The sequence below is a fragment of the Rhyacophila brunnea genome, unplaced genomic scaffold, assembly GCF_057557595.1.
Source record: "Rhyacophila brunnea isolate RB1 unplaced genomic scaffold, BYU_Rbru_1.0 scaffold_15, whole genome shotgun sequence".
Classification (NCBI taxonomy): Eukaryota; Metazoa; Arthropoda; class Insecta; order Trichoptera; family Rhyacophilidae; genus Rhyacophila; species Rhyacophila brunnea.
In genome coordinates, this window is record NW_028232806.1 from 2,221,283 (window position 1) to 2,234,858 (window position 13,576).

General features: G+C 33.9%; 1 protein-coding gene across 2 annotated transcripts; it reads left to right on the forward strand.

Annotated features, from left to right (window-relative positions):
• The first annotated feature begins 708 nt into the window (after positions 1 to 708).
• On the forward strand, positions 709 to 13,546 carry LOC147074779 (uncharacterized). Of its 2 annotated transcripts, none has more exons than XM_085942641.1 (8): positions 709 to 1,190; positions 2,047 to 2,188; positions 3,200 to 3,389; positions 4,863 to 5,051; positions 8,544 to 8,684; positions 9,471 to 9,587; positions 10,528 to 10,776; positions 12,051 to 13,546. In XM_085942641.1, the coding sequence occupies exons 1-8, from the start codon at positions 1,023 to 1,025 to the stop codon at positions 12,499 to 12,501; spliced, it is 1,647 nt and encodes a 548-aa protein (XP_085798767.1). In that variant the 5' UTR covers positions 709 to 1,022; the 3' UTR covers positions 12,502 to 13,546. The 2 variants fall into 2 exon arrangements, with proteins under 2 accessions (XP_085798767.1, XP_085798768.1); XM_085942642.1 differs by having other exon boundaries at positions 4,872 to 5,051.
• Positions 13,547 to 13,576: the final 30 nt, after the last annotated feature.

Sequence of the window (13,576 nt, forward strand, 5' to 3'; positions counted from 1 at the left end):
TATTATATTTATCTACATACTCATATCGTTATCATTATCATCATCAACTAGGATCAATCCACTGCTGGATGAAGGATTCCGCAACCTCATTCTACTACTATCAGCGAAATGTCAAACTGTCTGACGTGAATAAAAAACCCATCCCGAAGAGAAAACTATGGCGCCATCTATGCATACTTCACAATTATATGAAAATCCAACACCGCCAAGCCGTCTGCAAGACCTAGCGAGACAGACTGGCGAGAGCCAGCTGGCTCAGCTAGTAACGCATAATAATACAACACTTCTTTGTCATTAAACGTAAAGAAAAATGTAATATTATTATTATAAATACATGTGAAAAGATACACCGGCATTTCTCCTGGCTTTGCATCCTATTGCACTGCAAGAGGCCATGTTTTTTTTTACTTAAAACGTTGACGAAAATATAGAATAACAATATTATATCCGCCATGTTGTTTTACCACACGAACTTGATGTAGTAGCTCCAGAATACCAACATTACCAACTGTCTTTCTCCGATTCGTATTTTTTAGTACATAAATGATGGCGTGTTCCCTCTCCAGTCATTCAATCTCTTTGTAGATAATAATATGATTATTAATTAATAATCAGAATAAAGAACAAAAAGAATGATATATTTTAGCTAGCGAAGATTATTGATGCTTATGGCCACTTATGGCAATACTGGATAGAGTATCAAATTTTGTCTATGACAGTATCTGATAAAATAATAATAAACATTTTAATGACTTTCAAACTTGAAAGTGAAATTATTGCATTATAATTTCCATTATTCCTGCAGTATGTATGTAAAAAAATGCGATTGAGATGTAATGAAAAATAATTAAACAACTTTGTATAAATTTGCCAGTCTCCGGTTAGCCTTTAACGACTATTTATAATAAATATAACAATGTTAGAACTGTCAAAAAGTCCACTCGCCAAATCGTTTAGATAGCATAATAGAATTATCGTTCAAACCGTGAACGCTGGGCATTCATCTTGAATATATTTCCAATATGATGCTGGAAGACTTCGATGCTTCAGCTTCCGACGATGCGCAGGACTTTTGTCAGACTTGTATGTCTACAGATGAAAATAACCTAAAAGACATGATTAAAAAACATTATCACAATGGAAGATATGAGGTGTATTCAGAGATGCTGGACTATTGCTTCTGCATGCAGGTGAGAACAAATGAAATTCAATTTCTAAAGAAATCACATTCCCGCGAACAGTAAATTTTTAAATGTACTGAGGTAAATCAAACGATAGTGTTGATGTTGGTTTGGTTTATACCCTGTTTACACGTGAATGGATTTATTAAAGTACTTATTATCCAGGATCCAACCGGATTCCGGCGTCCTGGAAAGCCTCTAAATGTTATTTATATAGTGTATACGGCGGAGCTACGGGATGCTGGTTTGACCTGGAACGATGCAAGAAGACTGGCGAGTGACAGGGATTCTTGGAGGTGCCTCGTGCTGTCCATATGCTCCAACTAAGGGGCGTATATGGCCGAAGAAGAAGATTATCCAGGGGGTTGTATCTTCCATACAGCGATCGTGACCACTTAAAGCATCAGAAATGCTTAATAACCTCAATAGATGGCTGTACGATAACACACGAAGTCGCAATGACACAAGGCCAGTTCAATGACCAATCAGAGCTCAGCCATGACCTAGCCAATCAACTAGAGAGAGAGACTATTTTTCATTCTTTCTAATTTACATACTTTTCCAATTTCATGTCAATTCTACATGATATTTTCAAAATAAAAGCAATCGTGCAATATTTTTCGAGTTGACATATTGATAAAAAGGTTTTGCAATTCGATAGCTGATAATAAAATAAATTAATGGGTATGTAAGTCTATTCCTATTATATTATTATGTTTATATTATACGCTTGTATGTCCCTTGAAATTCTTTGCAGTCGTGGCATCAAAATGATGCCTGTTTAAAATTGCTCTCTTGTAAATTCAACATTTTCCAGTCATCAGGTTATGCCAAAACAAAACCGAAATATTTGATTTGGTTTCAGTTGGGAAACAGTCTTGGCGATAAATCAGAAGATGTCTACTTTATCTGCGAGGCGTGCATCAAAAAACTGCGAGATGTTGTCAAGTTTAAGAGTCAAGTCGAGAAAGCGCAGCAGAAAGTCAAACATCAATACAGTAATATAGGTATCTTATAATATCAATTGAAACCAAAAAGATTAGAATACAAACTAATACTGCTAAAAGTGCACTTTTCTGTTTTTTTTCATTCTTCATTTGACCATGCCCGATCCTGATAGGATCATATGGGCCTCCACAGAGCGGAGGTTTGTATTAACAGATTTTTTTTTACGAGAAATGGTTGTTAACCACTTGTTCAACCTATTAGGTCCATACTCTGACTCCAAACACAAATTTAAAAATATGTCGACTGTATAAAAGTAAAAGAGCGTAACCCACAGTTTTTTCAAAATAGGTTTTATTGCATAATAACGTTGTACACGACGAAATACACATTGTGTCCAAAGGATGTAAGCTGCAATTAATACCGAATTATTATCTAAATTTAGCTATCAATTTAAAAAAAAAAAAGAAGAAGTGACATGCGAATAACGGCTTAACCATCTTTTTTGTTGTTTTTTTTTTAATTAACTCAATAATTAATATCAGATTAAAGATATAAGAATCAAATTATTAATTATCATGCACTTTAAGGTTATGTCGATTTTGTGTTTTAACTTTGACCGAAAACCATAACATAAACATTTTTGTGCCTCCTGTAAAATTTGATCTGTGTGGATTACGCCATTTTCCCTTTCCACAGTCTATGTGTATTTGCCATGCCCCATGATTCGAACCTGGGACTCACGACATTATAAGTCAACGTTTATACGGCTCGGCCATCGTTGGCTTTTCTCCTTACAGTTTTATAAAAAAAATACATCACTCACCGCGTGGCATTGGTTGAACAATAATTGTTATAAAATGCATAAACTCCAAAAGGTTAAACCGTTATAATGAGGGATACCATGACTTTAAACCTTGGAAATTGAAATATCTCAGATAGCATAGTTATAAATATAAACAAATGTCAGTCGGATCAATAGCTAAATGGGTAAGTGTAATCACCTGAACACTGTTTCTAGGAATTTTTCCAATAGGTTCTTAGATTATTAAAAATTGTTCCTTATATTTCAGGATCATCAAAATCGTCTAGAAATATGTCCACAGGTTTGGATTTATGCGATGATGATGGTTTGAAAACAGTCTCCAAAGACGATCAGCATGTTGATAGTGATTATGAAATGGACACTTCTTCCTCTGGTGGCTCCGATTTCATGGAGGACCTGCCACCCATCTCGGATGACACACAGAAAAATAAACATAGGTATTCACTCTTTTAATAAAAAACAAACATGAATTAGTACTCTTGTAGCATGGCCCCGCGTGGCGCGACTATCTTATAAATAAGATAAACACACATCACAAATTTGCTCTATTGGTAAAAAAGTCGCCATTTTACTTTAAGAATATTAACATTTTAAAATATTTGATTGTTTGATGCAAATTTTGATTGTCGTTTTTAATATAAAATTAAAATACAAAAAATCACTAAAAATACACTGAATACCCTTAATTTTATCTGCAACATCATTTGGAAAAAGATTCTGTAGAGCGTCACACTGCTTTTAACTCTAGCGATAGGTAGGGGGGCACTCGAAAATCTTATAAAATAAGCAAACATTGACTCATAATACAGATTACAATGATAAAAAAACACGAAATCGTATCGGTAAATTACGAAATAATAATTTGCCAAAAGTCTACAAGTAATGATTATAAAACTATCATAAAAAAAATAAACTATAAAATCACAATATTAAATACATCAAACACAAATCCAGAAACTCACTGGTAAGTTGCACAACGGGGAATTCCATTATCTCGATGAAAATATACGCCATACATGCAAACGTGTGGGATAACCCTGCTTAGTGAAACATTTCGTTAATGCAATGAAGCTCTTTTTAAAACCGATGTAACATTGATTTTAAAATAAAATACAGCCCAACTCAGTTATTACGATTACGGATATAGTGAGATCTCGGATGTAACGAGGAAACATTCGTTGACATTTTAGTTTATGATTATCTCCATAGATTTATTCACTTTTGTAACGAGCTACTTATCAGATATACCGAGCTAAAATATCGTCAAAAATTTTCTTAAAACTGTTAATGTGTCGTTCATTCAAAAACATTTCGACCGTAAGCAATAAAATCCGACCGGACAGGATTACGTTTATGACACTAGTTAAGTGTACCTATCTAATTGGTGTTTTCGCCGACAATATTGAAAAAGTATACACGCATATGGTTGAAATTGCATGTAAAAAAATCCAAGGTTTGTGAAGTTATTAGGTATCTACCAGCGTTCATTACAATAAACAACTTCTTTTATAGTTTATGAATGCCATGCTTGTTTCAGGGAAAAATTTAAATTGTGTATTTTGGTTTGAATTGTGACTTTTTGTGTTATGTGACCGCTCATTTAAAAATACCTTTTCTCTGATATAACGAGTAACGCTTATAATGAGCAAATTCAGTCGGTCCCATCTTCCTTGTAATAACCAAGTTCGACTGTGTGTTTATTGTAAGTATTACACCATGATCCCAAGAGATGTCACTGTGTATATTATTATGTTTGATTTATTAAAACCATATACGTTGTGTAGTATACCGAGTGTAAGTAGAGCGTACATATACACTTATTTTCTATAGCCGGCACTGCGTTTCCGGAATTGTACAGACGCTCGTTGCAGTTAACCGGTTAATAGTAATTATGTTTTCGGCCAATCTAGGAAAAATAGCCCATCTGTGAAAAGTAGAAATGGTGATTTTAAGCTGAAGGAAAGATTACCTCCACCTGCACCAATAAATCATCACAACGAGAAGCCGTCATCATCACGCCCTGGCTTCCTCCAACAGACCCCTGTCCAGAAGCGTTGCATACCAATTGATTATTCAAAGATCGACCAATCAAAATGCAAGTAAGAATTCTTGTTTTCTATATATTCAGTTTTTCATCATCAGCCAGGGTTGTTCCACTGCTGGAAGAAGGACCCTCCTTAGCTACTCTTTACCACTAGTTTTTACTGCCACATATATTCGTCGAACTTGATGACTTCCTCAATCCAATGGGTTTTAGAGCCGAGGTCGGCACCATGCCCAGAATTCATACCTATTTATGAAATGAGAGGTGAAATAGAGTATTTTAAATAAAATTGTCCTATATGTCATGTTACAATTATAATTCCCTTATAATTAAGATTTAATATATAATTTTATTAAAATTGTAATTCTGTCTTCCAACATTTGGCACAAAGGTGCGGAAGAAGTTTCCGAAGCTGGTCCAACTGGTAAGAAATAACTTCACTTCGATTCGATATCTATTCATCATACAATCAACTCAAAATATATTTTCAAGTGAATTAAATATGTATACTTGATAGTCCTATATTAAAATTTGATACAACCGGTTTTATAATAATCGCTGTGCTTGATCGCACTTTGGTATTAGAGATTGTACACAATCTATTTTTGAATCAAAATCTTTGTCCACCTTGTCTTTTAAGGTTGTGCAATTAATCAACTACAAAAACTGTCAGACGTACACACAGCAATAGACCATATTTTGCTACCGTCTTTAAGTAGAGGTTCACAGATCCCTGTATAGTGAACAACCTTCTACAATACTGACACACTTTGCATTCACCTCAGAAACATCATCATTGTATGTTTTCTTCAACAAATAATGCACAAGAATTAAGAATGTAGTAATCTTTATTGAAAGCACAACTTGCGGGTGGGTTCATTTCCCACCCAGTATAAGTATTTTGTAAAAATCGTATGTTTCTAAATTGTATATAAAATTAATAATATATAAAACAGTAGTTGACATGTTTACGAAATTTTCAATTTAGAAAAGAACATAGGTAAATAACAATGCCGCTAATACTTTTCGTTTTTATACTGCGTACTCTTGACTTTAGTTAGGTACTAATAAAAATAACAACTTTACGAGCTCAAATAGTTACGCTAATCTAGAAATTGCCCACAGAATTTTCAGTAAACAAAATCATTCCGCTTGCAAGTGTTTAGTGGAGAGGGAAACACTGAAGTTGACAGTATTAGATGATTAGTGAGCTATCGAAACACAAACTTCTTTTAGATTCAATTAAATTTGTCATTATTCACATTTATAGCATCACGTTAATATGATTTTAATTACTTATTCCGTGTGATTCCTTTATCATTTTTTATTTCTGAGGAACATAATAGTATTTAATTATAATAGATAGGTATACTAAAATAATTATTACAAGTATACGAAATACCGTAATTAAACATCATAAAATAGTTACCTAACAAATATGTATTTATTAGTTAGTACATTTTTTTTGTATATCGTCGCCATGCATATTCATTTTTTATGAGTAAGACATAAAATTTAAGGTAGGATAAGAACAATAGCAGTATTGTGTATTGAAATAGGCCAAATAGGGTAATCCCCCAGTGCAAAAATATTTTGTTTGTGAGCAGTTCTGTTAAAAGTTAATTTCAATTTATTTATACCGCATGTTACATAATCGGTATGCACTAATCCAGTGTTTCGCAACGTGGGGCGTACGCCCCACCGGGGGGCAATTTGAATGTTTTGGGGGGCAATGTGCAAATCATTAAATATTTGGTACATTTTTTTGTTAAAAAATGCATTTTCGAAAATATTTTTTTTATATTGCAACCATGACTTTTCGCGAAAATTACTGTTGCTATTCCCATCATAATATTTAGTTGAATACGGCGCTTTAGCGCTGTAAATGATATGTTACTGAAAAAAATCGTTTTGTTCACAAACTGTGGAGATTTAAGATTAAAATTGACCAAATTAGTCCTCACATAAAAACTCTTTGCAGCTCACATCTAGTATTAGGCATAAAGCCCACCAAAAAAGCGCTCGATGCGCTCACTACTGAGTAGGCCCCCTCCCACCCGCGCATTACCCTTCACCTATGTAATAAGGGGCCCAAGAAGCACAAAATAATTATTATTACAGCGTCTCTCATAACAAAGCAATAAAAATATTATATTATTTCTCGGGGCTTGTAATTAATATCGGACACGCAATAACTAAACAAAGAGTACACTGTTCTTATATAATGGCTTCTCGCCCGTCTTATCGACGATGCTTCGAGGAGCGTGATTTTGCTTGCCGTGTTCAATGAATGGACTACGTTGTATTTTCGTTCATTCGTATCGCTGAGAAGCGAAAAACGGTGACTCATGGGGCAGGCGGGCACAAGGCGTCGTCAAATCCAGTGTGCGCTGGCGTATTTGATTACGTTGTATTTTCGATGATTTACGCGCCACTTGTAGAAATTTTGCACGAGCGCCCCACTCGCTGCGTCAATGGGCTTTATGCCTTAGGATCGCACTAATTTTTTTCCGAGTTGTACATCTAATATAATAGTAATTACTTACTTACGAAAGTAAAATTGAAAATAGTATTTATTGCCTATGTGCATTTTTTTTTTTAAGTAATTCATTTATTTTCAGAATTTATTAGTTAACTGTGAAATGTTGATAGGGGGAGAATGGAGATTTTTGAAGCGTTGAAGTGGGGCATGACACAAATAAGGTTGGGAAACACTGCACTAATCACATACAATCTTTGCATGCCTACCTGGCTCACAACAAATCATTTGACTGTCCGTGCTTCTATTGAATTTAAGTAAAATGAGTAGCCAAAAATGTAAAGCAGGTCCGAATTCGTGAATATAAAGAGTCTTGGAAAAAATCGTATTTCTGCATTGAACGCGAAAACAATATAATATGTTTAAAATGTACATTAACAGTTATTTTAGGCTTTTAGGGAGTGCGTCATAAAAAATCATTACACAAAAAGGCACCCAGAATACGATCAAATTTACGCATAGGCACAACAAACATTCCAGTACAATTTGAAACTTTAGGTTAGGTTTAGGTCGTTTAGGACAATAAACTGGACTTTGTATACCTCATCATGTTAATTTGTGAAAAATTGTATTGGTCTTAGTTAAGTGTATCTTTAAGAAGTAATGGCAGTGAATTAAATAGGTGTGGGGTTACAGTGGTTAGATTTTTCGAAAAATCGGGATCGCAAATTATGTAAGTAAGATATTATTGTGTCATATTGTTTAATTTCGTGTGGTCACCAGAGTGATTATTATTTCCTGTATAGATTGCTCTGATTGAAGACGGAGCGTTAAAAATACTCTCTTCTATATTTTAGAAGTTGAAATCTTGGACACGATGCCGACCCTTGTTTTAGAGTGATGTGCGTTTGGCCCATGGGTACCCGATTTATTTATTCCCGATTTAATTTTAGTATAAACAATTTCTTGTTATGTATTTCAATAGACGTCAGTAATCACAGTTTTCTATAATAAGATTGTCACCCTAGAAATATAGATTCAACACCCTTAATATTAATTCGATTTCAGCCAATCAAGAGGAAGTACCCCGTCTGTGGAAAAAGAAAATGTTGGTTTTAATGTTAAGAAAATATCAACTCCGCCTGTCCTAATTAAACTCAGTAACCAGAGCCCATACTTGCTAAAGACCAACCAATTGAAAAAAAGCAAGTAAGTAAAAATTCTTTTAATCTTATATGACATATTCAGCGTTTGTTTTGTAATTGTACCAATTCATCATCAATTTATAAACAGATATGATTACACACTTCTGTGTAACAGATCTTATCTTCAAAATTAAAAAGAAAAAGTGATAAATATACATATATATAAATCAATAAGTGATAGTAATGATAAATATGGTATGTCATATTCCGAGTGTTGATTATCCTGGGATATGAACAGTCAGGCATGACTTTTTTCAATATGAGCCGGCTAGCCGAGCAACCAAGCGAGATAGAGGATGACAATAATTGCATGTTGAAAATGAATACAAACATCGCGACACTAGCGTCACATTAGAGTTGATGTATTACACACCCTCTATCTATTCTGTGAAATGTCATTGATACGTTTATACTACTGATTTTCAGACAATATACCTTTGTACAGTGTAGAATATTCAACGTAAAATATATTACAAATTCCATATATAATTCAACAATATAACTGACTGAGATATATTACATATTATATAATTCCATTTCTTATTTTAGGTTAAACCAACATCAAACTGACGTAATATAAAAAACGTCAGCTGTCTGGTACATGTGTAGCAGCTGTTAAATGTTAACTTACAATTTAGATAACTACATTATATACAGAATTTACCCGAGCGATATCCGTGTTATTTCTTATCACCAAAAAACAGAAAGGTTTTATCGTGTTAATTAGTTGGAATAGCCGTGTTGGTGCTGTATGTATTAATGTCTCTAAATATAGTCATTTTTGTTTCAGTCTACCGGGAGCAAGCAGTTCTTATACGCTACATAAATATCCTAATAGGCCTCGGCGACGGGGAAGATTTGACGAAGAGTTGCCATACAAGTTAGAAATCGGCCAATTGAAATGCGAGTAAGTGGTCTTCTTTTCAATATATTCAACAGCCTACCTATATTCCTCGCCACTGACATATTGTAACTACACTATGCACACTGTACACTAACTAAGAATAACGGATGAAAATTTACAATCATGTATTCAATTAAAAATAAGTAGCTATTTGCCATATGTAGTAAAGCTATCAAAAGCGATGCATGGACGCCGTTCTAATTAATTTTTTTAATAAAAAATCTTGAAATATTTCCCCCTAAAAATCCATATAATATGTAGGTAATATAGCCACATATATTATGTATATTACATATTATATGTGGCTCTCTGGTACCTTTGTTATCCTGTTTCCTTGACAATTTCGCTCTTCTCACTTGACAAACTGCCGACCCCTGGCCTAGAGTCATAACTCACATTTTGCAATTCCGTCATTTTTGAGTTAAATATACCAAGTGATTCTAAAGGCATTAATCTATATAAAGAAAAATAGTTGGCTATCAAAAGTCACTTTACACCATGTGAAAATCGTTGACAAAGTTGACTGTTGGTGTCATAACTCACATTTTTCAATGAATAATAACCTAACCTTACCGAACAGAGAGCTCTATTACTTAGGAGTATTATATATATTTAAAAAAAATAATGTAAATCGAGTTACTCACTCATTAATATTCGAGGGAGTTGAATACTTTTCTTTTATGTAATTACAAAAAACAGTGCGCTGATAGTTTTTTGCAATTATCTCAAAACTCGATTTTTGGAATATGTGAGTTATAACTGTAGGCAAATCAAATGATGATTCAATGTCGAACGACTGACAATTAATAATAGAAATGGCCCCAACTTACAAGTTGATCAACTTTGCCTTTCAACAGCTTATAGAGTTGAACGATAAAACGCGGCATATACCTCACATCCAATTTTACGGTAGCTGTATTAATCGTTATTTCGTTTTCTGCAGATTATGCAAGGTAACATTCGAGACGTATCGCCGCCTTCAACAACACATGCCGAGCCATTTCCCCAATTATACATGCGAAATCTGTGGCAAGCCGTTTGCCAACTATACGCAATTCTACAAGCACAGAGATGCTCATTTGTCCACAACGTATTCGTGCGATTTGTGTACAGGAAAAGGGTTTAAGACCAAGGCATACCTCAAAAAGCACATGAAACTTAAACATGGAGATAAAATATTCAAACCTTATAAGTGAGATTGCATTTCAATATTAATCCTTTGAATTAAGTATGGCTGTACACGCCTTATTTTAATGGTCAAAATTTGAATTTCGAATAAAATGTTATTATTTCCTTAAATATATATAGTAGATAGATGTATCAATGATATATAAAATTTATTGTAATTATATCATCCATTTATAGTAATGAAAAAATATGTAAATATTGCAAAAAAATCTCATTTGTCAAGGTAAAATGCGCTCATCATGGGATTATGATGGGGCACATAAATCAATCGCAAACGGGTCCTGATAACATAAATTTCAAGTTCAATCATAAGTATTTCTTTGTGGTGTCAAATTACAAGTTCAAGTGGATAGATTTCACGCTTTTGCATAATTGTTTTTTTGTGACTATAGTTCAAGTTCAATTGGATGTTGGCAGTGAAAATCATATTTGTCTATTGCTAAGCTCACTTTGGAATCAGATCGTGATATTTCAGTTGATTGATTTTGTGATATTTAGTCAGAAAAATCTGGATGATTTTTAAAAAAAATTTAATATCAGATGAATTTAGAAAGTATATAAAATGTTGAGAACTGCTGTTTGAGAATTTGTTGTAGACCACCCTCCACGTAACCTTGTAATTTGGAATAGATTTTTTTGAATTATTTAACGAAATCAGCCAATCAGGCGCCTGGCATTTACTAATACACTAATACGCAGTGCGTATTACACACAAATCTTGTCACTCTGTACAATTGCAAAGTTACATGGAGGATACTATTCTATAGTTTACTTATCCAAGTAATAATAATAAATCGAAAAAATGTGAAATGAATGAAAAATATATTTTTGTAAGATGATGGGAGCCACTGACCTTGTTTTTACTATAATGCTGTGTGTTGCTGCGTAATAAAAATAGTAATAGTAACAATAAGATATATTTGGGAAAACTTAAAAATTAACTCACTAATCAAACGATTAATTTGATTGCAGATTGGCAATTCATAATATTTTTTATTCGCTTTGAACCAATGTGTAAACTGTCGGCGTTATATAAATCTAACCAGTGGCGGCAGTGGTGCATAGATGAAAATGGAATGACAGCAACTAATATAGCAATGTTCCCTACTGAATTAAAAAAACTAACGAACACCATCTGAAATTTGTATTCTAAATTCAATGAAAACAAATGAGTATGACTGACAAGGCTTAGTATTCACCATTTATGTTGGATTTCTAAAGCCTACCGCCACTAGCTGACACCATTGTAGGAATACAATATACAATTTTTATTTTTAGGTGCCCCACATGCGACGAACGTTTTGATGGCTACCACAAAAGACAGAAGCATCTAGTAGTCGCCCACGGGCAAGCACCTCAACAATTTAAGTGTCATCTGTGTACCCGCGTTTACTCAAAGTCTGGCCTGCGTTCAAAGCATATCCGCGCCACACACCTCAACGAAAGAAACTATGAGTGCGAAGTTTGCAAAATGAGATTTTTTAGAAGGACTTCCTTGAGAAATCATATGTTGACACACACCGGAGAGAGAAACTTTGAATGTACGGTTTGCGGAAAGAAGTATCTCCGACAGTTCACCCTGACCGAGCACATGAAGATTCACACTGGCGAGAAGCGTTATGTGTGTGAGATATGCAGCAAGGCTTTCACGCAGAAGTGTTCGCTGAAGGGACACATGGCTACTCATCATCGAAATGCTTCGAACGAAGAGTCTTCAACATTGGAATGAATCAACAATGAACAGACAGAGGGGAATGGAAAGTTTGTCACATTACGCACACGGAATATTACTTTGGTATAGCATGGCGCAGGTGACACAAACGGACACTGATGATCTTAACAATTAGTCTTGTTTTGTCAATATAACCACTAATTTAAAACAAACATCAAACTTTTTATTCTGTTGGCAAGTCTGCACTGAAATAAAATTGTATTACAGGAGACACCATACCTTACAAATCTGAACAGAAAATGGGTACTTTTACCAGAAAAGGTTCTAGACATCGGTCTAAGAATCAACCTTATTTCAATGTAAATTTTGATTACATATAATGTCATATACAATATGTATTATTTGTAAGATGAAAATATCTACCATTAAAATACAAACAGATTAGGGAGAAAAAAACCATAATGACATAATTATATTATGCAAATCAACACATTTTGGAATTTGACCCTTATTACAATTCAGGTAGAGATCATTTTTACGTCACTTACATATGTATTTATCTGTTTATATGACAAAACAGTAACTTGTATCAAGTGATTCTGGAAGACTAAATTGTAAATAGCTTGGTCAGCTTAGCGTCATTTTATTTTTCACATATTTCTTCCATATCATACTTTAATTTGAAACATTCTTAAAAAAACAAGTATCTACAGTGCGTTGTCATAGGATTTTATTTAGTATGAATATCTATTGACATGCTCAAAACTTTCCATTCACCATACTGTTGCCGGAACCTCCGCATGGAAGGTTTTTTTTGACAATACAGTAGTTATAAGTAACATAATTTCCTTTTATTTTGTACAGAATCAATCATTCATGTAAAATTATTATCTAGTATGTAATTCCCTATTTTATGTTATATAGAATCTCCCAGTGCAGTATTTGTAAATCAATTACGGCATCCATCTCTCTCCTGTGCGTTGCACTCGCAATTAAGTGACACCAATGTATCTAAGCACCTCAAGATATACCCTTATGCTTTAAGTCGGACTGTGTTATGCTGGCTGGAATTTCTTCTGCAATAAACGCCTGTTCTCTGCAATACTGACTTCTTACTAAGAACCCCTTCCTG

Excerpts from the sequence above, each read along its gene's own strand:
- LOC147074779 (XM_085942641.1), top strand. The coding sequence starts at position 1,023 with ATGATGCTGGAAGACTTCGATGCTTCAGCTTCCGACGATGCGCAGGAC. Across the intron at positions 1,191-2,046 it reads ACTATTGCTTCTGCATGCAG|TTGGGAAACAGTCTTGGCGA; the intron begins GTGAGAACAAAT and ends ATTTGGTTTCAG. Across the intron at positions 3,390-4,862 it reads ACACAGAAAAATAAACATAG|GAAAAATAGCCCATCTGTGA; the intron begins GTATTCACTCTT and ends CGGCCAATCTAG.